General features: G+C 38.1%; 2 protein-coding genes across 4 annotated transcripts in view; one reads left to right on the forward strand and one right to left on the reverse strand.

Moving 5' to 3' along the window:
* The first annotated feature begins 1,329 nt into the window (after positions 1-1,329).
* Positions 1,330-14,297, forward strand: phf3 (PHD finger protein 3). Of its 3 annotated transcripts, none has more exons than XM_038296243.1 (16): positions 1,330-1,452; positions 3,442-3,692; positions 4,734-4,850; positions 6,140-7,466; positions 7,545-7,812; positions 8,145-8,196; positions 8,454-8,574; positions 8,951-9,107; positions 9,199-9,315; positions 9,515-9,637; positions 9,748-9,892; positions 10,010-10,196; positions 10,285-10,432; positions 10,794-10,883; positions 11,779-11,974; positions 12,070-14,297. In XM_038296243.1, exons 2-16 carry the CDS (start codon positions 3,458-3,460, stop codon positions 13,746-13,748), a joined length of 4,962 nt encoding a protein of 1,653 aa, XP_038152171.1. In that variant the 5' UTR covers positions 1,330-1,452; positions 3,442-3,457; the 3' UTR covers positions 13,749-14,297. The 3 variants fall into 3 exon arrangements, with proteins under 3 accessions (XP_038152171.1, XP_038152172.1, XP_038152173.1); XM_038296244.1 differs by having other exon boundaries at positions 1,335-1,452; positions 3,446-3,692; XM_038296245.1 differs by lacking the exon at positions 1,330-1,452 and adding an exon at positions 2,763-2,971.
* A 1,703-nt stretch (positions 14,298-16,000) lies between these two features.
* Positions 16,001-25,274, reverse strand: part of eys (eyes shut homolog) — a 248,419-nt gene continuing 239,145 nt past the window's right edge. The window contains exons 47-51 of the mRNA XM_038296242.1: positions 23,982-24,126; positions 21,490-21,664; positions 18,846-19,018; positions 17,533-17,694; positions 16,001-17,376 (exon numbers count right to left, since the gene is read on the reverse strand). Coding sequence (XP_038152170.1) covers positions 16,184-17,376; positions 17,533-17,694; positions 18,846-19,018; positions 21,490-21,664; positions 23,982-24,126 — 1,848 coding nt within the window. The 3' untranslated portion in view covers positions 16,001-16,183. The remainder of the gene's footprint in view (positions 17,377-17,532; positions 17,695-18,845; positions 19,019-21,489; positions 21,665-23,981; positions 24,127-25,274) is intronic.

Raw genomic sequence — 25,274 nt, forward strand, 5'->3', positions numbered from 1 at the left:
AGTGTAGATTTTCTGAACAAAAGGGGTTAATATTGAGAATATGCCAACTGTGGAATAAATCTTCTAAGTTAAAACTAATTTTGTTATAACAGAAAAAAAAAGGTTTGAGGCAGTACTGCAAAGACTAGGGTAAATCTTCATGTGATACGGGGATGACAGGAAGGGCATCTGAAGTAAAAGCATTGCCGATTCTGTGACTACGTTTGACTTATAGCGGTGTCCCCTAACCAATGGTGCAGCCAAGAACATACACAAAACTGGTTCCCTGAATGTCACCTAATGAGTTCAAACCTAATGAACAACAGTGACTCATGTGGGAAGTCAATTGCTGTCAAGCTGCTAGACCTTTTGCTACTGGACCTACATGGAATATATATGTTCCTAAAGGGGGTTTCTCCTTGTGGACTGACATTTTTTAATTGTCTCCACAATTGCTGCATGCATGCTCATTGTGAGGGGTTGCTGAAGAATCCAAGACACAACACAAATGCATATCAGCTGTTCATGCTCATCCAGGAAAGGTCTCCTGTCAATTGCTTGATACAATCAGCTGATATTCCTTAGATAGATCTCATTTGACTGTATGGACTTATTGAAGGATCTCTGTAAAGTGTATTTTTCGTGAATTGACACTATATAGCCTAAATAAATGTAATTGACTTGAAAGAGCCCAAGAAGACCTAGATTATTTGAAAGAAAAACACAAAAAAGGACAGCCTCGTGTTACCTTACAAGCAAGATGAATTGTCGCGAGTTCTGTGAATGCCCAAACTTACATGTAATCCCAAAGAAACTGTGCAAAATTCAAACTGAAGTGCACATATCAATCTGGCTTATGTCAGGTTAAATGTATTGTGGCGGATTTTTGTGAATTTTTAAAACTGCAGAAAGGTGAGCTTTAATGATTGGCTGAAATCGTAGCTCACCATACATATGTATCTGAAGGGACAAGCATAGGACGTTACGTTAAAATATCACCAGAATGATTGACAATTAGGAGGACTAGTTAAAAAAATTATAATGAAAAAGGTAAAATAAATGCCAATGTCTTGCTTTGTTTTTGATTTTTTTTCATTGTGTCAAATGTAACCTTGTAATCTGGTTAATAATACCTTTCCTTTGCATTAGTTTTAAGCTGTTTATTTAAGAGATAATTCATTAGGTATTACTTATTTTTCCTTTCAATTGTTTCTTTAAGTTTTGTCTTTTATGTCTGTCACACCGAGATGTACTGTTTCATTAAATCCAACTTTTAATGCAGAAGAAATAAGCCTGTAGATGTCTGTCATGTCGAGAATGGGCCGCGTCGCTGTCCGTAAACAGAAACCACGTGACCCTCGTGGTCGGAGCCGTTCAGCAGCGGAACGAATGACGGCTCAGGAAGTTGCTGGGTGCAGCTGTGCTAGAATGTAACCTTACACGAGTGGATAACGTTATCGCAGCACGGTAGAGGTGAGAGTCTGCCACATACATACAAACTATTCACAATAACAACCCAAGCGCAGCTCTATGAAACACGCACCTCTAAAGGCATCGTATCAACATTTTTGCTACAAACAAACTTGATAGCAAAGGCCCGTGCTAATGCTAACTAGCTGTCGCCATGTCAGACATTCATCTTAAAGTTAAACAAAAAAAGAAATCCACATAAACGATGCATGCTTTGAATCCGAGTGCGATCTTTAACTCTGTGAATGTTTGAAATAGCGAGTTACAGTGCGTTATATTTTTACACCAAAGTGAAGCATGCTAAAATCCATCATGGCGTTTTAAAGCGGATTGTTGTCCTGCAGTTAGCATGCTAAGCTAACACGTTTTAACTGATTCAGTAAGGCGTTATTTTGATTGCAAGTGAAACAGGTGAGGTTTAGCCTAACTTAGATGGAAAATAAAGCCAGGTGACAGATTTTTGGATAGTTATGTGGTTTTTTAAGTGTTTAAATTTGGCCTGTTTTGGGATTTGTTGAAAATATTGGATACACGTCATCCACTCCTATTCAACACACTTAACGGTAACTAACAGCGATCAAACGGAGGTTGTTTACAATCTTTGTCCCTGTTGATTGGCCACATGTAATCTAATGAATAGCAAGTCCCGGTAGCGAATATTAAAGTTTGCATGGCCTAGTTGTAGTAGTAGTTTTTTTTTTTTTCGTATATGGTTACAGGAGGGTTGTCAGCAAACATTTTCTGATATTGAGCAACTTTATTTGTTAAAGCAATGCAATAGACTTTACTTAAAATCGTGTCTATTTTTGTTGATTAGAAAAATAGTAGCATTTAAAAAAAGTTACCATGCATTAATTACAGTATTTTTTTTAAGTAATATCTTGTTAATTAATCTTTGACATTTGTACTTTCTTATTCATTATAAGTGTGGGGTTATTGACTTGTTGAATTTATTTAGGGAAAAAAAAGTAATGTGATTTGTAGAAACTTTTCTCAATTCAAAACATGATGGATCGTTATGCAGGGTTCCCGCAGATCCTTAAAAAGTCTTAAAAGGCATTAAAATTCTTCAAATTCTTCAAAACCATACATATAAAATCAAGGCCTTAATTGGTATTAAAATGTCTTAAATCAGTCTTTCAAAGGTTTTAAAATGGTTACCACAACATAAATAGGATTTTAGTTTTGTAATCCATATTGAACAATAAAATAATTGACAATATTTTTCGTACATTTACCAGGCTGATTGCTGTAACCATTATTGGTTTCGTCCTGATAGTGAAACTATTACAAAAGATGTTGCGGCCGGATCTTGGGATGATGTGCCAGTAACTTTTTATCTGGACAACATGGGGAATTTTTAAATTCAACGAAAAAAAGGCCATCCATCAAAGAGTTTTCTGCATGGCTAAAACCACTACCAGGGAATGTAGATGAAGCACGATGGGAATCAAGGCAGTGGAGACACATGTTAAAATCATGAAACTCAAAGCGTCAAAATCAAGTTAAGGAGAAGCAGCAGGTGATTCTCTGTTCTGTTCCAACCTTACTCTGCAACTCCTCCACAGCATCTTTCACATCACCAACAGCGCCAGTAGAACTGAATATCAGGAAAATGCTTGGTGGTACGCCACTAATGAATGCAGGGGAACAAAACAAAGTTGGTGAATTCAGTTCATTAGTTGTTAAAAATATATGTTATCTGTTTTTCTTTAGCTTTCTTCCCATATGGAAAGTTTTAAAAAAATGTGAAACATATCTACTTGGCCAGAAAGTAATGGTTTATGTTAAAATAAACATTTGGGGTAAATTTGTCGCTACCAGGTTTTTATTGTGTTTTTTGTCAAGTTGGTCTTAAATTTTTATTTTAAGTGGCATTGAAAAGTCTTGAGTTGAACTTACCTTATGCTGTAGGAACCCTGTTTTGGCTTAAAACATGATACTAATATACGGGCCACCTTTTCATACTGTGTGTTTGTTGTTTTGATCCAGGTAGGCAGCAGCATTCATGGATATTGTGGACACCTTTAACCATTTAATACCCAGTGACCAGTTGGATGAGTCCCTAACGTTGAGTCAGAATCTGGAATGTGATGCAAGTAATGAGTTTGGCACAGGATCCAGACTCGAAGACTCTCTGAAGAACATGCTCAGTGACAAAGACCCCATGTTTGGATGTGCAAGCACTCAATTCAATCTGCTGGAAAATGAAGATCCCACTTTTCACATTGCTGGCTCAGCAGGTAAGTCTAAAAGTTGGATAAAATGATTACATGTAGATTTATGTGTCAGACTCTGAACAGTTCAAATGTTCACCAAGTCTTTGAATCCCTAAAAAAATCCTTAAAGGATTTTACTTAGTAGATCTTTAACCCAGTTTGACCTAAGTTCAAATACTGAAATGTGCTGGAAAACATTGCCATAGTAACCAGCTGTGTGTACTGTTGACCGAGGATTATAAGCAGCTACATTGTATGACCCAATGGCTTTAATTTAAATCAGAAAATCAATACTTACAGTGTGTGCAGCTATAAAACATATAGGTAAATGCTGTCACTAAGTGAAATTTATTTTGAATTTTCTACATAAGCTAAAGATATAATTAGAATAAACAACTGTTAAATTCAATAATATTTGTCAGTAAACTTGCAGAGTATTATTTGGTTTTGCCATTTTGTTCCTGTAAGCTGGATGTCTGCTCAGGTAGCTGTTGGATTGATAGACTTTATTGAACTGACAGTGGAGAAATTTACTTGTTACATCAGCTCAATTGTCTAAAAGAAGAAGGAGGTGCCAAATGGAGAAAAGGTGCATGGGGTATACACAAGGATTACTATAAAGGATTATTGCACAGCACATTAAATTGATATTCATATAAATAGGTATTTATATATAGTTTTTGCACTAGGTTATAAATATAAAACAAGTTATTACACAGGGTATTAAATCATGATTGCACATTAGAAATTGCAAAAGTTATTGCTTAACAGAGCTCCCACTCATACCGTATTCAACTTTATTTGTTGTAAAGAGTTTCTTTAATAAGAACAATTGGTGATCCTTATTTTTCAGAAGGGATTTATTTTTAGCTCTTGTGCAGCCAGCTGCCCAGCAGTGCTACCTATTGTCCAATACAGCTGGAGAAGGCTTAAGTTTGAACCATAGAAACACTAATATACCAATTTCGAGCAGTTTTGAAGCCTCTCTCACATTTGAGTTTTAGTTTACTTAGTCTTTGCATGGGCATAACAAGCAACTAAATTATTTTATTTTTGTTTTTGTAGGTCCACATAGGGATTCAGAACCTGCAGGCCTCTCCGGTGAACTGAATGTTGCAGAGACCTCACAGGATAAACAGATCCCTGGCAAGCAGAAAAAACATCCCAACAATTTAGACTACGGTAAGTGGGCGATCATTCAGTGTTGAATTTTCTATCAGACATAAAGCATAGAAATTTGGAAATGTTTGGCGCCTGTTGGAAAATCTGATTATAACTGTTAGCTAAGCAGCTGTTATCCTGCTAGTATCAGCAACTTTTATTTTTCTATTTGTTACATTTTTATTCACATTGTTTTGTTCATTGTGCATTTACTTAAAATAAAAGCATTACTTGAGATTGACTTTCAATAGTTAAAAGATTCCGTAAAAATTCAAAAAAATTCAAAAAATATCCACTGGACTTGGTTTTCAAGATTTGAAGACGTTTCGCCACCTCTCCAGGAAGCTTTCTCAATTCAAATGTCTGGATCCGCAGTGAGTTTGAGTCTTACATGGACAAGGCCTTGTATTGCTTGGAAACATGCAATGGTAACCGATGAATGGGTCATTTAGTTCCATCGTTAGCCTGTAATATCTGAACCTGTCTATGATTTCTAGGGGTCGGTCGTTAAAGGGGGGATTGCCATTAAGGGGGGGATTGTCTCCTGTAGTACCTGAAACCTGTCTATGATTGTTAAGGGTCGGTCGTTAAGGAGGTATTGTTCACCGGCTGGAGCGGGTAGGTCCCGTGAACAATGTCTGCGGATGTCTGCGGATCCAGACATTTGAATTGAGAAAGCTTCCTGGAGAGGTGGCGAAACGTCTTCAAATCTTGAAAACCAAGTCCAGTGGATATTTTTTGAATTTTTTTGAATTTTTACGGAATGACTATGACCTGGATGACTGAGAACCTTCATCAGCAATAGTTAAAAGACAGTTGCATTGTTAGTGTATTCAAATAGCAGGTAAAGAAAACATTTTTTTTTATTGCTTGTTTTTTAACAGACAATGGAAGTGGTTAAAATCAACAAGTCCCTATTTTTCCCTAATGGCACAAAGTCAAAGATAGGCCACAATCTATCGTATAGATGCATCTCCAATGTTATCAACGTGTTGATTTACAAATGCTGTATCCCTTTAGCACTAATATCATGTACAAGTTTGTGTTATATTGTTTTAATTTCAGTAAAAATGAGTGTTTCTAACAACATCCTTTTAGCAGAGATTTTAAATGTTGGCTGGTTTATTCCAATATTTTTTTTTTTTGGTTGATATCGGACTGAAACTCTATATTGGATCAGGACATCCCTGGATGTCCTAAAATAGTTTTTTTTCCTAGTCATCAGTTATTTAAAGGCTATTTAATATTTAGACATTTGATTAAAAAACAAAAATTGTGATGTTATTGTCACTGTTTTTCTTTTACTTTAGATCATAGAGGTGACCACCAGCCTAGGATGTCTAAGAACACCTTAATCAGAGGACGACCTGGAAGGAGGCACAGCAAATGGCTAACAAAGTCTTTTCTCATAGAGAAAGGAGTTGGAGGTGCGCAGCAGAAAAAAGAGTTGACTGAGGGAGGGCGCATTAACATTAGCGATCTTGATGGTGGATTATGGTTGAATCCCACTGTCATATTGAGACGACTTACTGTCACAATCGGTGGGTTTAAAATTGAGCTGCTTCCAGGACCCTCCTACACCCAAAGCCTTGACACAAGTGAGCCAGCATGCTTTGAGGATAGCTTTACCTACGGTGGCAACATCGATATGGCCATTTTGCCAGATGATGCCGTCTGTATGCAGAATCCAGTACAAGAAACGGCTACACCAGAAAACGTGTCAGAAATCGATGCAACGGCAAAGAGCCTGTCTGATGATGCAAATCTCAGTTTAGGCCCATATGTGAACCCAAATGATGTGCAAACCTCAAACGGAACATTAATGGAAATCACCTCCACGCATGAAGCAAGACAGGAAGAGAAGAAAAGTCCAGTAAAAAAGAAAAGAGCATTCCACAAAGGAAAAGATGGTGTGAAATATCCACTGAGCATTGATAATGACATAGCCGAAGAAGAAAAGACTGATGGTAAGGAAAAGCACCTGACTGCAGCCAAAACACCCCCTAAACCTAAACAAGGCTCAACACTGAACAAGATCAAGGAGTTGGCTTCATCTAAAGCGAGCAACGCAGATAAGGAGCATAAAGTTACCCAAGAAAAGCCTTCCAGAAATATTCCGAGAGAAGACCTGCACAAAACGAAGTCTGTGAAGGACAAACAGGAGGTTTCTCCTTTGAAAAGACACACAGAAAACACGCACAGTGAGCATGCTGCTAAAGTTCAAAAGCTACACAGTGGAGGGGATGATAAAACTAAGCCGAAATTACCAGGTACACCAGGCTCCGCCACAAAGAAGATACCGTTACCTTCTAATCGTGCTGGAGATCACCAGGGACCTACTAAGCAAAACAATCCCCATCATAGCTCAAAGGAGGAGCATCATCACCATCATGCTCACAGTAATCCAGGCAACTCTCTAAAAACTCCAGAGGAGAAAGTTAAAAAGCCTGAAAAGATTCTCCAGAAACAGAAAAGTAGGAATTCAAGGAGCATTTCATTGGAGGAGCCAGAGCTGTTTGTTCCAGATAACGCCCCCCCTGTGAAGAAGGAAACGGTTGAGGAGCCACTTGCTGATAGTGAGACTGTTTGGGATGGAAACAACTGCTGTGGGCTGTGTAAAAAACACCACAATAACATGTAAGTATTGCCCCTCTCTCTCTGGATACATCCACTTCATCTTTAAACACCTTCCTATAATAATGCTGCTTTGTTTAGGTTTATGGTTGGCTGCGGTCGTTGTGACGACTGGTTCCATGGAGACTGCGTTGGTCTCGACCTTGCCAAAGTGCGGGAGATGGAGGAGGAGGACCAGATGTATGTGTGCTTAAAATGCTGTGAGGAGGAAAGTAAGAAGGTGGATCCTGAGCCTTTAGCAGAGCCCAAGCCAGAAGCTCCTGTTGAGCAGGATCACAAGCCGCCTCAAAAACTCCGTCCAGGATCCTCCCAGCCACTAGCCTCAGGCGGCGTCAGACCAGTTAGAAAGGTAACCAGAGGGACATGGGTGGCCACAGTTAAACGCTCACGTTTTTTCTTTCTCTTTCCGAGAGAGATTTATATTTTGTTTCCACAGCTAAATCATCCTCTATTAATCACAGTCAGTGTTACCACTGTAGAAGCTTTTGCTTCAGTTGTGCACATAGGTGTGTGGGAAACACAGTCCACTCACATGTTCGGTTTCTCACATACCATCACAAGCCAGAGCTACTCTTAGCATTTCTGTGTTACTGGGACTTTTCCTACAATATGAAACTTGTTCTCTTAATGAATTGTATAATAAATGGATCTAATCTAATATGTGTACTTATTTTTATGCAGGATGCAGAAAGGAGGCATTCCACGGATGTCAAAGAAGCAGCTCATAAAACAGGTGAAAAGCAGTGAATGTAAAAAAATTGTCTGACTTGTTCTGCTTTTAAAATGATGTGGGCTTGAAGCCAAAGCTGGGTCACATGTTCCATGGTTTAGTGGCCCTGTAAGATGATCTACAGGATGACTTTGTTATATATTTAACATTTTAAATGGGAAAATGTTTTCCTTGACAATTCTTTCAAATCATAGTATACCTTAGAGTTTAACATTTAATTAAATCCCCGCATTGATTATATCAACATTCTCACCACCTAGGTAATCTGTCCAAACACGAAACTAAGAGTAAGGCTCCGTCTTTGACCTCGAAGAAACCCGTGTCAGTGGAGGCCATCAGGCGAAGTGTCCGTGATTCTCTGAAAGAAATCCTCACGCAGAGGTCAGTGTTTTTCCTCTGGGGGGTTTTAAACAGGCTGCAAGGATCATGGAACAGAAGGTTTTTTTTTATTTATTTTCAAAATAGCTTGCTCAAATTAAAACCACAGAGATTTAAGAAGTTAGATATTAGTATGTGCTTGGTCTACCCCATTTTAGGTTACGTTTTTTGTTTTCTGTGTTATTTCATTTGATTTAACTGTTTAATAAAGTGGTATTTCATAATTTATATAGGTAAATATAAATTCCTTTAAGTCTCGATAAAAATGTGATCCCTTTTTCTTTTATTCTTACTTTTTTTATAAGTATACATTGGTGAGATAACTGCTAATTTCTTTTAGTGAAAGAAAACCATATAATCAGCAGTTTGTCCATTTTAGGCTGAAGGATTCAGATCTAAGCATCCCAGAGGAGCGAGCCTCTGAAGTTGCCAAGAAGACTGAGAAAGAGCTGTTTCACCTTTATAAAGACACTGACCATAAATACAAGAACAAATACAGAAGCTTGATGTTTAACCTGAAAGATACAAAAAATAACGTAAGAACCAATTTATGCTAAGCATAATCGAAATTCTTCCCATTTCACCAGTCATGTTCTTGAAGTTGCTTTTCTGTGTTTTCTCTGGCAGGTTCTGTTTAAAAGGGTTCTCAAAGGGGAAATTTCTCCTGGTAACCTGATCCGCATGAGTCCAGAGGAACTGGCTTCAAAAGAGCTGGCTGCCTGGCGACAAAGAGAGAACAGACATGTATGTGATGCTTAACGTTTCCTATTTCTTATTGCACATACTGATTATGCTTTTCTTGTTAACCTTTGAATGCTCTCAGGAGGTGATGTTTACTCTGTTTAGAGAGTTACAAAGTTTGTCTTTTTTTCCCCCAGAAGTGCATCCGAATCTATTTGTTTTTTTTTAGAAAAAAACCTAAATTTTTTTTATTAATTTTCAGACTATTGAGATGATTGAAAAAGAGCAAAGAGAGGTTGAGAGACGACCCATCACTAAGATTACCCACAAAGGTGAAATTGAAATTGAGAGCCAGGAGCCGATGAAAGCACCGGAGCCTGTTGAGGTAAAAGCAAAATTTCAGTGCTTTTTTTCCCTCCTTTTTTTTTTTTTACTTCTTAAAATTTAACATTTAGTTATTTTTGTGCTTTTTTTTTTTTTTTTTTTTTTTTAAAGCTTGAGCCTTTTCCCAAAGTGCTTGAAGAGGTTCTAGAATCTCCCAAAACCCCTGAAAGAAAAGAAGAGAACATCAAGATCGAGAAAGACACTACAAGCCAGCACAAGTCTCACTTATTTGATCTACATTGCAAAATCTGCACCGGTAAGCTCTGAAAATAAGAAAAGATTTTCCTGACTATATGCTCTGTCTTGCAAAGAATCTTACTCTGTATAAGAGTTCCTTCCTTCCGCCTTCATATACTGTGTCTTCTTGCAAAAGGTCGAATGGCGCCCCCAGTGGAAGAAGCCCAAACCAAGGTTGCCAAAGTTGCGACCACAGTGGTGAGGAGGCAGTCTACTAAATCAGATGAGGGAAAGAGCACACCGCCTCATCCAGTCGATGATGACCTTCATCTCATCGTTTTAGAGGAGAGCTTCAGAAATGCCAAATCAGGCTTTGAATCAAGGCGGGGAGCAATTTTTAAAACATATGACCTTTCTGATTAAACACTTAAATGTTTTACTTCACTGTCGCCATCTGCTTTTCTGCTACAGGTCAGATCATGCAGCTGGAAGAGAAGAAGAAGCTGCTTTCCTGTCCACCTTAAGGACCCTGTGGCGAGGATTCATTCATATGCACTCGGTGGCTAAACTTGTGACAAAAGCTTTTCCTGTCTCCGGCGTTTTAGACAACTTATCTGAGGTAGAGTGGATACAGAGAAACCTGTTTTGTCTTGTAGAAAATAAACATCACCTTCAGGTGCAAGTGGAAATTGGACTTCAAGTGCACAGTTATGTGCACTTACTGAGCTTGATGACACTTGGGGAGTGGTGAACTGGAATACAAGAAAACAGAAGTGCTTAGCTTTTCACTGCCACATGAGAGGCTGTTACATGAGTAGCAGCAGCAAGATGACCCAGAAACCTGCAGCTTCCTTACATTATTTGGAAAAAATATATATAATTAGAAAAATAATTTACCAGAAAAAAAGCAATTTGTCTTCTACTTGTTTTTTTTTAAATCTGATTTATTTGTGGGTCTGCACTTTCTTTTTTCTCAATAGGACCTTCCAGACAGTATCCAGGTTGGTGGAAGGATAAGTCCTCAGACGGTGTGGGACTATTTAGAGAAGATTCGGGCAACTGGAACCAAAGTGAGTTTTGAAGATTTTTTAATCTTTAGAATTTAAAAAGGAAAAAAAAGAAACACCTCCGTCCGTCCAAAGGAAATTATACTTTTTTTTTTTTATCCACAAAGAGTTCAATCTATATAGGAGTGTCTTGAATTGAGTTCCTAATTCTAAGTATAGGAAATGTGTAAAAAAAAAAAAAAAAAGGGAAAGAGAAAATGTATAAGAATTGTTTTAAGGGTTTAAAAGGGTTAAGACTTTAGTTTGAAAGCTTTAATTTAAGAAAATTTAAGGACAGCATTAGAAAAATATTTTTGCTTGTTAACCTGGAATGAACAGTCGCACTAGTTTGTTAGAGTAGTCGGTAGGAAACAGGATCTTTGTTCTTTTTAAGGATAAAATTAGACATTTTAAAGTTCCTTGCTGTTCTCTGCAACCTGAATGAAGCCTTACCTTGCTATGTTTTAGGCAGAGAAATGCTCTTTTAAATACCTTCTTCTATCCTTGCTTCTTCAAAATTAATTTAAACACTTCTTTGATGTTAAAAATGACCATCATTCAGCCTTCTTCTATCAGAATATGTGTCTCCACCAAACCATGCTGTTAGTGTGAGCCGGTACACTAAGGTACTGCATTCTTTGATTTTGGAGTGAATCAGATTTCTAGCTGCACCCCTCATTTAAAACTCAAATTATTTAGTGCTTATTGTTGGGTTTGTCATGGCAATATGACTTTGGTCTATTAGATACAGGAATAGTTGCAATAGTTTTTTAATGTTTAAGAAGCTAAGATTATTTTGAACCTCTTTTAAATATGGGCTTGCTTACATTGGATGGCTGACTTAATCATGTTTTCTTTATTAAACCTCTTCAATGTGAAATGTAGCTTTTACTGACACAAGCTTTTTGTTTGATTAAAGGAGGTTTGCCTGGTTCGCTTTTCCCCCGACACAGAAGAAGATGAGATCTCCTATACTCTTCTTTATGCCTACTTCAGCAGCCGTAGGCGTTTTGGGGTTGTGTCCAATAATCTGCGTCAAGTGAAGGATATGTATCTCATTCCCCTTGGCGCAACAGAGAAAGTCCCTCATCAGCTTGTTCCCTTTGATGGGCCAGGTAGCAAGATGCTGAACCTTATTTTTCCTTTATATATATATATTTTTTCCAGTTAATTAAGTCAAATTTCTTAACCTAAATAATTTACTTGACAGGTTTAGAAAGCAACCGCCCCAACCTCCTCCTTGGACTCATCATCCGCCAGAGACCCAAGAGAGATTTTCTTACTGTGGATGTGAATGAATCTGTGAATACTGTCCCAGAAGTTAAGCCCATCACTGTTCCCATGAAAGTGAAAAGAACCACTGAGGAGGAGGAAAAATTGTTCCTGTCTTCTTTGACTGCTCCCCTTAAGAAAGAGATAGAAAAACCCCTCGATACGAATGAAGAAGAGCCTCTTGCAGGTTCCTCTGAAGAACCCGCTGAAACAGAGGAGCCGAGCAACCAGGAGTCACAAAAGCCACTTCGCTTTCTTCCAGGTGTGTTATTAGGATGGGGTGGGGAATTACCTCCTCTGCCAGATGTCGGTGATAAACCTGTGACAACAGGACAAGACACCCCGAAGACCGTTCCTGCTCCCAAAACAGATGCATCAACTGGTGACTCAAAGGGTCCGACAGCTGCCGCTGCTTCTCGCTTTCTCATCAGGAAGAAAGAAACGAAATCTGTTAAAGCTGAACCTGAGCTACCGGGTCCTTCTGAAGCATCTGCTTCTAACAGCTCACTGGGAAAAGATCCTCCTGTTGTGGTCCATCATGCATCAATCACACTGAAAGATAAACCCCCAGATGTATCGACTGAAGCATTCCTGGCGAACATGCCGGCACATCCGAGTGGCACTGAGACCGACGGTTCTGCCTCAGCAAACAAAAGCAGCTCTGGTCCATTGTCTGAATCTGAAAAGGAAACAAGTGAAGGGAATTCTCGGCAGCAGGCAGAATCCCAGGCTACTGCAGATAACGCATTTTTCTCAAAAGCTCCTTTAAGTGGAATACTGAAAAAATCTTCAGCATATTCCTCCGAGAGTGAAGATAAAACAATGGTGCTACAAAAGGATAAAGCCAGCCTTCCTGATGTTTCTGACCCTAAACCAGTTCCAGTGTCAAGCAGTATTAAAAAGGATCCACTTTTACCATTTCATCAAGGTTATTTACAGCTCCCACAGGCCAGGCACAAGCTGGAGGAAACCAATAGTAAATTATTTCCAAAGAAAAAAGATGATCCTGGCTCAGGTCCTCCTGGTGAAACAGTAACTCAAACTACAAATCCTCCTGATGTCAAAGGACCTCAAGATGTTTCAAGCACAGAATCCTCTGAACAGATAGCTGGGAGCTGTAACAACATGGGTGTCACAACTTCTAACACTACGTCCAGCTTGAACACAGACGTCCAGAATGCTAGCACACAGAGATCTGAGGACAGCACCTCAGAGGCCCATCAGCATCCTCACAGCCTCGCCGAGCCAAGCAGTCACGCGTTATCCGTAGCCAGAGACCAGAAACTTCTGAACGAACGCTACACCGACCCGTGGGAGAGGCCGCGAAACACAGACGACAGAGATCGCCATGGGAGGCACGGCACCCACAAGGACTCTTACTACGAGAAAAAGAGCCGACACCTCGAGAGGGAGAAAAGGCACGGGCACAGCGACGACGACAAGTACAGGGAGAGGAGCAGGCCCCACGGACACTTGGACGACCGCCACGGGGAGAGGAGGAAAGAGAAGCACCACAGCAATGATTACAGCAGCCATCACAAGGACAGACACAGGCACAGACGGGACTCTGATTATGAGAATGGACGTAGAAGTTCAAAAGACAGCTACTCGTCATAATATTGCTGTTTTTTAAATCCTTTGAGCTCTTCAGGACTTGTTGATCACATGGCTGGTACATGCCGCTTTTCTACACTGGCTAATTATAGAGTTTTTTTCATTTTATACAAGAGTGAAGTTCCATTTTATGTTATTGAAGGTACAGCCAAATGAGATCGCAACAAATTGTTTTTTTTAAAACTTAGACCAACAAAAGACTGAATACTGGAAACGTTCATACCGAATGATTGTGTCTTAATCTTGTTTGTTACTCCTGTACTATTAGTTTCCCGGTCTCATGCAACAGTGTGGATGCATTGATGAACTAAAGAACTTCACATTTTAGCTTAAATGTATAACACAATATTTAATTAAGATCTAAACAGCAGCTTTGTGCTTTTCTTTCTATTTTAATTTCTTTTAAACTGCTTCAATATTTTATAATCGTTTTTTTTTTTTCATTTGGAAAAGTATGTACATTTGGGCTTGTATGATACATTAGAGATGTGTGCCTTTGCACCGTGTGTTTATGTACAGTTCATAATAAAACTAATCCTTTTCTATTGGGAATAGTTACTTAAGGTCTTATTTTAAAGCAGCCAAATTTGGCAGACCTGAAAACCTTTGATCTTAAATAGGCATGTGCTAGTATGAGACTTTTATAGCATAATATGTAAAAATTTATCTATAGAAGTTTAAAACCAAAATGAATAGCATGGTGTGATTTTTTTTTTTTTTATTAAAATAGCGTGGCCTTAAAAAGAGTTATAGGTGGTCCTCCTTTAGTTTGCACACCATACCTGCCTGGTTTTCATGCCTGGAAATCTGTCCTATAAACTGAATTCATATTTGCTGTGATCAAGGGAAAAGCAGCAGCAGGTGAGGGAGGGGCATTGCTGATTTAGACTTAATAAACCAAGACGAAACTAGAAGGATGTAACCCAAACAGTCCATTCTGAGTTGTATCATCCTTCCCTCCAACACAAATTTATACAGGTTATATCCTCTGTCCTGTCACTTTGGTAGGCTTTGTTGCATTATAACTGCTGGCTAGAAATGCTCTGATAACATAATTATTATCAATATGTGCCAGAACCTTTTGAAGTTCAAACTAGGTATCAGACTTAAACGAGTCTGTTGAAGTTGTTAGTTGCTAAATGGCTTGATCTATTTAGATTTGTACTTTAAATCTTACAGAGGATGCTATGATAAAAAAAAAAAAATCTGGTTATTTGGCAATTGTATAGAAAGAATTAAAGGGGAATAAGCAGGCTGGTTTAAGATTAAAGGTAGACAATAGCTCAAACCATTAAAACCAAGGTATTCAGAGAAATCCATTTCTGGATGGACACCATCTTTCCCAAAAAGAGCAGAAGACCCCTAACCCTGGGGTCTCATTTGTCAAAGATGATGTTCTGTTACGTTGTTCCCAAATATGGTTCATGCAAAAATATATTTCAGATTAATTGAACCATGTGCACGCATAAAAGCAAGCACATTTCCTTGATAGATTGCACCTGTGTGCACAAGTTTGCATTCAAGGCTGCGACCTTTATTGACCACATTCAACCATAAAGGATCCATGCAAAGCACTGCATGAATGATGTGTATTTAAATCAGGCGGCTTATCCCTGTTATTTTATGGTTGCCAATGGAAACTAAGGGGAAGTGAGCAAAAACCCAACAAAAAAAGTTTAACAAAGACTAAAGATGTTTTGATGAGTGAGTTTGGTTGCCATACTAGTGTCATGACAAATAAAAAAAGGAGGTAGGCCTATTATGAATGTCAAAAGCCTTATGGGTGGACTGATTATATTAACAAGGTTGCCATGTCGTCGGGCGGTATTACACTGCTAGCAGTGATATCTATACCGACAAAGTTCTCAAAATTATTTCAAGTTGCTTTAGGCAGAAAGAAATTAATTGTTGATTATAGTTAACACCTGTAAGAGCCGACGAGAACCATGGCGGTTAACAACTGTAATTATTCATTAAAATAAAAAACGTAAATCTGGATAAGCTGCCCACCAGGCCATTTATAAGATTAAATATGAGCAAAGAATGCCTGTAAAATCAGCTGATCAAATTAGATGTTTTCTAACCTCTTAATAGACAGGAGCCTTACCTTGAATCTGTGATGCACTACAGCTGCATCCATTTACTCAAATATGAAATCATTTATTTGTAACTATAATATTTCAATCTACATAATAGCCAATAGTATGTACAATAAATACATGTTTACACAAAGAGAGCAATTATTTCAGGTAGACTACTTTTTCAGAATGTATTTTATTAGTGTTTTGAGCTCAGTCTAAACAATATTCTACAAAACGATGTCAAATCTTCAATAAATATTGCAAACTCAATAAAAACTAGAACTACAGCACTTCAAACAAACATTTAGTTGATTTTTTTTTTCTATTTTTAGGAGTTCAGAAATTATGGTTTTACTATCATTCAGTGCCTTCAAAAATATTGAAACCTTCACTGTTTTTAAATAAAACCATCGGGTTCTCATCTCCAAACAAAATCACATCTCTGATACTTCCTTCAAAGCCCCCTGAAAATATTCCGGAGGTGACAACTGATACATTTCTGTTTAATTCAAACCCACCAAAGTAAGTCACGCCCCCAGAGTTTAAGGCTATGTATCGCTCAAATGGGTCCAAATCTTTAAACAAGATTTCCTCCCTGTTAAGGAAAACCTGAATAACCGTTCGGTTGAGATTTAGAGACACATTATTCCATTTCCTGCAGCAGAGAGTGAGATTTTTTAACGTAATTGGGAGAGCAAGTCTTTCTCCAAGATTAACTGCAATCTTTAGATTGCCTTCCTCCAGCCCAACTGCAAGGTAGTCATTGTCTTCCTGCTCGGCCGTCCCCATCCACAAAATTAAACCGTCACTAGAGCTGGCATAGAAGGTAAAAGAAAGCTGTACGTACTTTAAGTTTCTTTTGTTGAATCTTTGATCGATGTGTTTAATGTATGAGTTTCCTACAAACCTCAATGTGTCTGTGGACATTTTAGTGTCACAGTATCTCCCCACCCAACCGAAGGGACATATGCAGCTGTAGGAGGTTGCAGTAGATGGAACGCATATCGAGCCATGTCCGCAGCTGTTGTTTATACAGCTTACAGACTGGTTACACAGGGATCCACTCCATAATGATGGACACACACATAAGAATGAGTCAGCCCCTATAGCTCTGCATTGACCTCCGTTATGACACACTTTGTACCCACAGGCTGTCCCATCCAAGTCCCTGATGTTTTTCCCACCAAGGGCTCCTGTCTCTGTTAGCTCCAGTTGTTTGCCATTGATTTTAAGTTCTCTCAACCCACCAGTAAAGCTCATTGGTTCCTGTTCAGTCGCTTCAGGGGAAACGAAGCTCAAAGTGGACACGCCTCCAACAAAGATGTCAGTGGCAACATCTAATGTGGTCATCCCTTTAGTCCTGTTCTCTCTGATCTCCTCACTGTCCAGGCTGAGGAAGCCCTGATGACCAGTACGGCCAGCCTTTACCACATGCCAGGTCCTGCCATGTAGGTCCACTGTCTGCATTGACTGGAGAATGTGTATGCCATCACCAAGATTATATCTCAACTGGACAAACCCAGCAGTTAAGGAGATACAGAAGAAATCTCCTGTGGGGGAAAAAAAAATAAAACAGTCTCATGAATAATAGTTTGAAAAGTATTTTATTATAATTAGTGTAGAGATAAAAGGAAGCAGTACTGATTCTGGCTCCTACACCAAATATAATTTTTAATATCAACCAAAGATGTAGATGTTAATATCACCTGCTTTAGCACCAAGATGCTGTGCAGTGTAGACAATGATGCCATCAGGTGACAAAGGTAGGAACTGCAGCTCTACAACAATCCTGTGCCTAATACTCATAGGAGGGAATGACATCCATGAACCCTGGTTAGCACTGAAGAATGGATCAGTGATGGTCACAGCTAAATGGAAAAGACAATGCAGATGTTAAATGAAATAATAAAAAATAAAAACACAAAGGATATTTTATTTTATTACTTAAAAAGGAGATACCGAGACTTAAAAAAGATGCCTTATTCTTTTAAAATGATGTAGCATTACATCTACAAAGTACAAACTTTCATGTGACTATTACGAGATAAGCAAATACAACATACTGCTAAATTATGAAGTAAAAGAAGAGGAAACACAATTTTAAAACTTTGTCTTGCAAATTAAGATATAAAATTCTGGCTTGCAGTGAATTAATCTACCTAATTTATTACTTCATAGAATCTAATTTCAACTACTTAGTCATTAGGGGCATGTCCCTACCAGTGTTGCACCCATTCAATATAAAATATTGTCCATTTTTTTTTTTTTTGCATTGTATAATAATGTGCCTTACTTTCTGTATCCTTCAGAAAAGCACTCTGATGTCACCACCATGTTTGAGTTGTGTGTCCAGGGTGATGTGCAGTAGGCTGAAGGTTAAGTGTTGCTTTAACCTCACTATAGAATGTCTTTCCTCATGTCTGCTATTTCCTCAACATTACTGTAAATTGAAAATGTGTGGATCATAGGACTAATAGCTGTGGAGTTGACAGATTCTCCCATCTGAACATTGGATCTGTTAGTATGATCTAATTAAATTCACTCTGTAAAGTGCCTTTTCACACGTGTTGTTAACTGGTTCCATATAAATAAAAGTGATTTGATCTCTGCAGCTGTTCCAGATATAGAAGCGTTTTTGCTTTTTCTCTGATTGATGCTGACATTGTAAAGACTTAACAATTAGGTTGAAAGCCAGGTCTTTTTTTTTCCTGACAGGTAAAGATGGAAACATATCTTAGTACATGACTTCTGAGGAAATTGATTGCACTGAATTTTACTCCGGGGTATTAGAGTGAAGGGGTCTGAATAAAAATGTATATGGCAATTTGTGCTTTGTGCATTTAAAAAAAAATGATGCACTATGCACAAATTTTTCTTGAGTTAGCCTTAAAAAATATAAATGAAATACATGGGGTTTTCTTATTTGTTGCAGTGTAAAAAAGGGTAAAAATACAATGCCTATAAATAATGTTGTAAGAGAAAAAAAAAAAAAAAGGATGGATTGGTTCCGTGTTGCAACCTGTCTCGCAGTGGCTTCCTGCAGTTCCCAAGGGGCACTGGCAGGTATATCCATTTGGCAGAGGGATGCAGGTGGAGCCATGGGCACAAAGAGGAGGGGGGGTATGTTCAGGATCACACACAGACACGGTTTCCGTACAGAGGGCTCCTTTCCATCCAGGCTGGCACTGGCAGCTGTACATGGGAACAGTCAAACACATTGTAATGCCTGTATACTGTCATTCTCTTTATACACAGTCATGTTCTTTTTTTGAAATGCTTTGCTTTCCATTTTTAGTTCAATGTATTCTTTAGGTAATATACATTTAGACAAAAAAATAAATAAAAAATGAAAATCAAAGGGTAATCTAATAATTTTTCCAATGCCTGTACATGCTTTGTAACCAGAGAGTCTGGTGCCTAGATGAGTTCAGGGTTTCACTATATTTATAATAAGTATCTGCGAACACAGCATGTTCCTACCAGCTGGAAAGTTGCTGTTTTCGTTCCTGTCACTATATTCAATTGTTCCAAAACGGTTTGTGACTTTAGACCAGAAGTTTTGATGAAAATTTCCGAAAGGTTTATTGGAGGATTTAAAGTAGACTGGACATTTTTTTTTTTAGATCCCATCGATATATAGGGCTTACAGAAAGGTAGAAGATGCAGTCTTTTCTAGCTATACCTGCTTTTTAAAACCCTGGGCCCGTATCACAAAGATCCTCAAAGTTCTCACAGTGAGCTCATAGATTCCTGTCAAGAACGCCTCGCTTAACACTGATTCAGATAGTTGCTGAAAGCAATTCTAATCAAGTGAGAGAGTGTGTTTGACCCTTTCTATGTGTTGCACTGTTAATAGGAGTTGTGTCTTATAGATATCATATATATAAAAAAAATCAACAAAGGTGAGCTCCATTTAAACAATGGAAATAAATAAAAATCAAATACAGAATTGATGCATGGATTAAGAAATTCAATTGTCTTTGAAAAAAAAAGCTGATTGGTCAGTCACTTAATTTGGATGGGAACTGATTTCAGATAATAAAGTAAACAATCTTGGTGTTATTTTGGATCAGGACCTGTCATTTCAATCCAATATCATAGAAGTTCTAGAATGTCCTCCTTTAATTTCTGGAATATTGCAAAAATTAGAAACATCCTGTCCAGGGTTGATGCTGAGAAACTAGTTCATGCATTTGTTACTTCAAGGCTGGACTATTGTAATTCTTTACTACCAGGAAGTCCACAAACTGTAGTTAAAAGCCTTCAGCTGAGACAGGATATTTCTCCCATCCAAGCTTCTCTTCATTAGAATTAGAATAGATTTTAATTTGAAATGTCAGACTTTCATTTGTAGATGTTTCCTTAGCTTTTAACACAATCCAAACTTTTATTTAATTAAGATGCTACTTTAACAGTTTGTGACAATCTGCAGGGGTGGAGTTTTGGTTCTTCAAGTATTATGGTACAGAGTAAGAGTAAGAATGAATACATGCCTCGCAGATTTTAAACATACTTCTACTGGGTTACCTCAAGGCTGTGTATTGTCTACTTGTAATTCTATACATAACGATGTGTCAAAGGAGACATGAAAACAGGTTCATCATAAAGAATGCAGATGACTGACTGTGAATGCAAAAAAAAGGCTCATCTGCTCTTTTTCTGCTTCTTTGATTTCTGCTATTTTGACGCCACAAAACTATAATGCCTATGTTTTAATGTGCTTTAATGTAATAGGTTTGAGCTTTATAGTTGGTGTTATGGATTGGACATACAACCTAAATGGACAGGGTTTTTCATTTCAGTAGATTCAGTTAAATTGTCTTCTAGACTGACAGGAAAGGGCAAACAATCAGTTAGATCCCAGCAGAGTGAATGCCTCCTTCTGTTTTAAAAGATGACTGTCATTCCTTTTACAGTAAGTCGCAGATTCTTCCCTCCAGATGGAGGTGTTTAGCCCTAAATATGGAGAACGATGTTTTAATAAAAGTTCTTGTTGCTGTTATTGAAATGAACAAGCCAAACCACTGCCAAGTCTTGAACCACTACAGAACTAATCCACCAAAAGGTATAATTATAATAAACTCAAACCTTAAAGCTACAGTGTGTAACCTTTAGCGACATCTAGCGGTCAGACTGCAGACTGCAGCAACATGAACATCTCCCCGCCACCGCTTCTCCCCCCCAACAGTATGGCGAGCGTTACGGGACAAAATGTCTTCCACGACGTCCGTATCACCTACCTTCTCAAGTGATGAGGTTTGTTTACATAGATAATTTTACAGATAGTATTTCATTAGTCTGTGTAGGGTATAGATTTCATGTAGACTTAAGATAATAAATATACCCGTTATTTTTTCTACATCGTTGTGACGTTTTGGCGATCTCGCAATCGCTAGTTTGTTGGCTCTGCGCTGCCGTAGCGCAAAGATGTCTGCCTCCATGGCTGCGAGACCCGCTCCTATGTAGTTATAAATAACCAATTCTAAGGCAACGCAAATATTAAGGTTAAGAGGCTGAGCTCGTAGATGATGATAAATAACATAATTACGTATAATATATTACATTTCTGACTGTATATCCCTTTAATTATTACACACTGTAGCTTTAATTAGAAAGTGGAGTCATTGAAAAATATAAAGCAAATTAATCCCAAACTGACTTACTAAACTGATGAACCAGAATCCACACACATCCCTTCATTCCTGCAGTGTACATGAGCACAGGGGGTGACTCCACATTGACCAACACTGCGCCCGAAGGCTGGGTGCCCTGCAGGTTGCCCCAACACTTGAAACTTCCCATCTCTCCTGGTCCGAAACTGAACATCGAAAATGCAGCCTGTGAGAGAAGTCAACAAAAATGTCAGAGGCATATTTTCATCTATCTATCTATCTATCTATCTATCTATCTATCTATCTATCTATCTATCTATCTATCTATCTATCTATCTATCTATCTATCTATCTATCTATCTATCTATCTATCTATCTATCTATCTATCTATCTATCTATCTATCTATCTATCTATCTATCTATCTATCTATCTATCTATCTATCTATCTATCTATCTATCTATCTATCTATCTATCCATCCAAATGTGGGAGTATATTTTCTTTTCTTACACATTTAAAGATATGTCACAAGCTTTGATCCATCCAGTTAAATAAGGGGTCAACTTTTAAATTTAATTCTTCACAAAAGGGACCTACTCCAACTGTTATCAAGCCTCTCCATCACAACATTGCTTTCTGTTATTATAATTCAATTTTACCACGGAAATATTTGCTTTGGCCTGCACCTCTAGCGCTCAGAGCCTTCTATAAATAAAAAGGGCCAAACTCGACCCTTACAGTCATCTGCCCATGCAGACTCTACTCTCAGCTGCATTAGTCATTGGCATAAAAAGGATGCAGGGGAAATGTCATGCCCAACCATGAATATTCATGGCATGATGCTGTCTACTTGGCGGATTCTAGTAGTTGTCATGCAAACACACACAGCCCTAAAAAGCAAAATTCATGAGGAAGATTGGAAAAGATGGTGTGCTTTGATTAGGCAGTGTGCACATCAGTTCATTCAGGGGAACCAGTAAACTTGAGGAGTTAGTAAGTGTAACACAGCCTGTTTGTAAAGCCTTAACATAATTTGAATTTTGTTGCATTACATATACAGATGTATACTACACTTTTGCCAAAATTACTTTGTAACTTATAAAGTGTTATCTGATTGACCAAAAGAAATTAGCACATATTGGTCTGAAGTAGAAGGTAAATTATAAATGGTTTAAAAATATTTATAAATAAACATCTGAACATTTTGGCATGAATATTGCTTGACTTAGTATTCTGTCCTTTGAAACCTTGAGAAAAACTGTACAACCAAGCATGCATTACTTTCCTCCTACTTCCTAACTATACACAACTTAAATGCTGTTCAGACCATCCTTGCTTTTTCAGTTTTACTTTTCCATTTTGTTGCTCTCAAGGCATATCAAGATACAAAAAAAATAAAAAGGTAATTTAACAATTTCTTGAAGGAAAATATAGCAAAATGTGTTTTTATAATGTCACAAAATGTAAGTATTTTCCAGAGGTATGAAGACTTTTGAAAACCATTGTATTTTAACTCATGCAAAGCACTTTGAATTGTCTTTGTACTGAATTGTGGTGAATTGGCCTTGCCTTTAAGTAAAAAAATGAAAATCTACTTATTTTCTGTTTTTATACACTTCTTTCTCTCTTTTTTTATTTCATTAAATCAAACTAAGGGACTTTTTATGCCCTGCTGTAGCAGTCAGACAGCATCCTCATTCACTTTTCCACCAGGGGAGTGTGGATCTGTTGATAACTGGGACTGAAGTGCATTATCAGTGTGTTCAGTGCCAGCCATCATGATTAGGGCTCCAGGAAGGTCACACAGATCTGATTAGACGCTCATGAGTTCTCATTACATCCTGAGTAGAAAGGTTACGGTTCCACCGGTGTGGCCCTGTTCAGGTAGTGCTCTCCAGCAGGCGATAGTGACACAGTTAATGCAGCAGGAAAGGAGCAATGTTTTAGTTTGGCTGATTTTATTTCTGCAGCTTTATCTAGAAAATGTTGAAAACACTTCTAGATTATAAAGGAAAATACATTTAGGGGAATTTAGTCCCGTATGAATAAAAAGCTTTTGTTCCACTCAGATGTTACTTTTTATATAGCAAGCTTCATTGCTATGGTGCAGAGATTGCCAAATATGGTTATAGTGGTATTCATAGCAGCTGTCATCATTACACTTGTGGCAATTTTTGCAGTAGAGCTCTGCACATTAGCAGGCACAATGAATATCCTCCAAAATCATTTCTCACACAGGGTCACTAGGGAATGAGCCTAAATGACGTTGGTGTTGACAAAAGATTATTTGGATAGTGCTCTTGTTCAAGTGACTTATCAGCAGTGGAATGAATTTAACCACAACACACTGTACGGGGTGTGAAGCAATTACAGAGTGCAGATACAATCAACCTCAGAGCTCTGTTCTGGCCTGTAATTCCCTTTTCATTACAGACCTTCCCTCTGCTTGCACAAAGACAGAGATCCTGGGAGAAAGTCCAAACCCCTGCACTCCCTCTGCAGATAGCCGTTTTGGGCTGTAATAAAGCCATTGAAGTCTTACCTTGAAAGCCTTGACGGAATCTGGAGCCAAGTGGCAGCAGTTCAGGGGTGAACTCATTATATCCACCTACAAAGAGCTGGTTGAAAACATTGAGGCCCACCAAAGGTCCAGGAGAATATCCTGTTCTGTTCCGCTGCCCATCAACCTGAGGAAGACATGTAGTAAGACATCAATATTCAAGCTGGAGTCTTGCATCTGTAGGCGTCAGGAGTGGGAGGACAATTTCACAATCTGCTGAACCTGACGAAATGTGCGATCACAGATTTATCGCTGAGTTATTCAGTCTATGTCCACTTAATAGCTGCCCTCCCAGGTTTTTGCTTCTAAACAGGCTTTTATAGGCCACTGAGTCACCAGGGATCTAAAACCTAGTTAAAAAAAAACAAAAAAAACACATTGCCTGCAGAATTTCCATCTGAATTCAGATGATGCAAACATCCTGTTTTACCTGGCTAAAGAAGTAAATGGACTTCTAAGAAGAAAAAGAATGCTTTACATGAAAACACAGAGCATTAATCTTAATCATTTTAAGTGTGAGAATATTTTCTTTAAGAAAGGAAAATATTTTCACACTAAAAATGATTTAGATGCTAAACTTAAAGTATGATGAAAATCATGTTTTAAGTTTAGGAAAGGGTGGTAGATGTTTTAATGAGAGGTTGTGTGTGTCTCCCTGTATGCAGGATAATTTGAAAAGTTATGGACAGATTTTTATAAGATATGTCCCTCTTACCAAGGAACAATCTCTCACATTGATCCAGATCATAATCTGGATACAGGATTTTTCTTTTTTTTTTTTTTAAGATTCTCTAACATCGGGAGATCGGGGGATTTGATGGAACAAGCAATTCCCCACTAAACCAGACGTTGGCAGCAGTGACTATGACAGCATCAGCATAGGACTAAAAAAGTCTGGAGGTATTTTACTAAAGACAAAAACACGAGAAAAGGGAACAAGTGCTAATCTAGTTATATATGTTTTATATTTGGCTGCAGATGGCAATTAGCCATGCAGTGGAATCCATTTATTTGGGCTTTCTTGATAACTAAACACACAATACCCAAAACCTTACAGATTACAATGACAATCCCTCTTCAGTGTGAAAGTTGTAATTGAGAAAAGAAGACTTCGTTTTTCTGCCTTTGCTTCATTCAGACTGGGAAGGAAATATTCTATTTTCTTCTTTATCCTGACATTACTTTATGAATAACTTTTCTTTAGTGAAACTAAATCTCACTCCAAATTAAACAAAGGAAACAGATTTAACAAGAACAGCATAAAGCATTAAATAA

The sequence above is a fragment of the Cyprinodon tularosa genome, unplaced genomic scaffold, assembly GCF_016077235.1.
Source record: "Cyprinodon tularosa strain WSP-4 unplaced genomic scaffold, ASM1607723v1 ctg37, whole genome shotgun sequence".
NCBI lineage: Eukaryota > Metazoa > Chordata > Actinopteri > Cyprinodontiformes > Cyprinodontidae > Cyprinodon > Cyprinodon tularosa.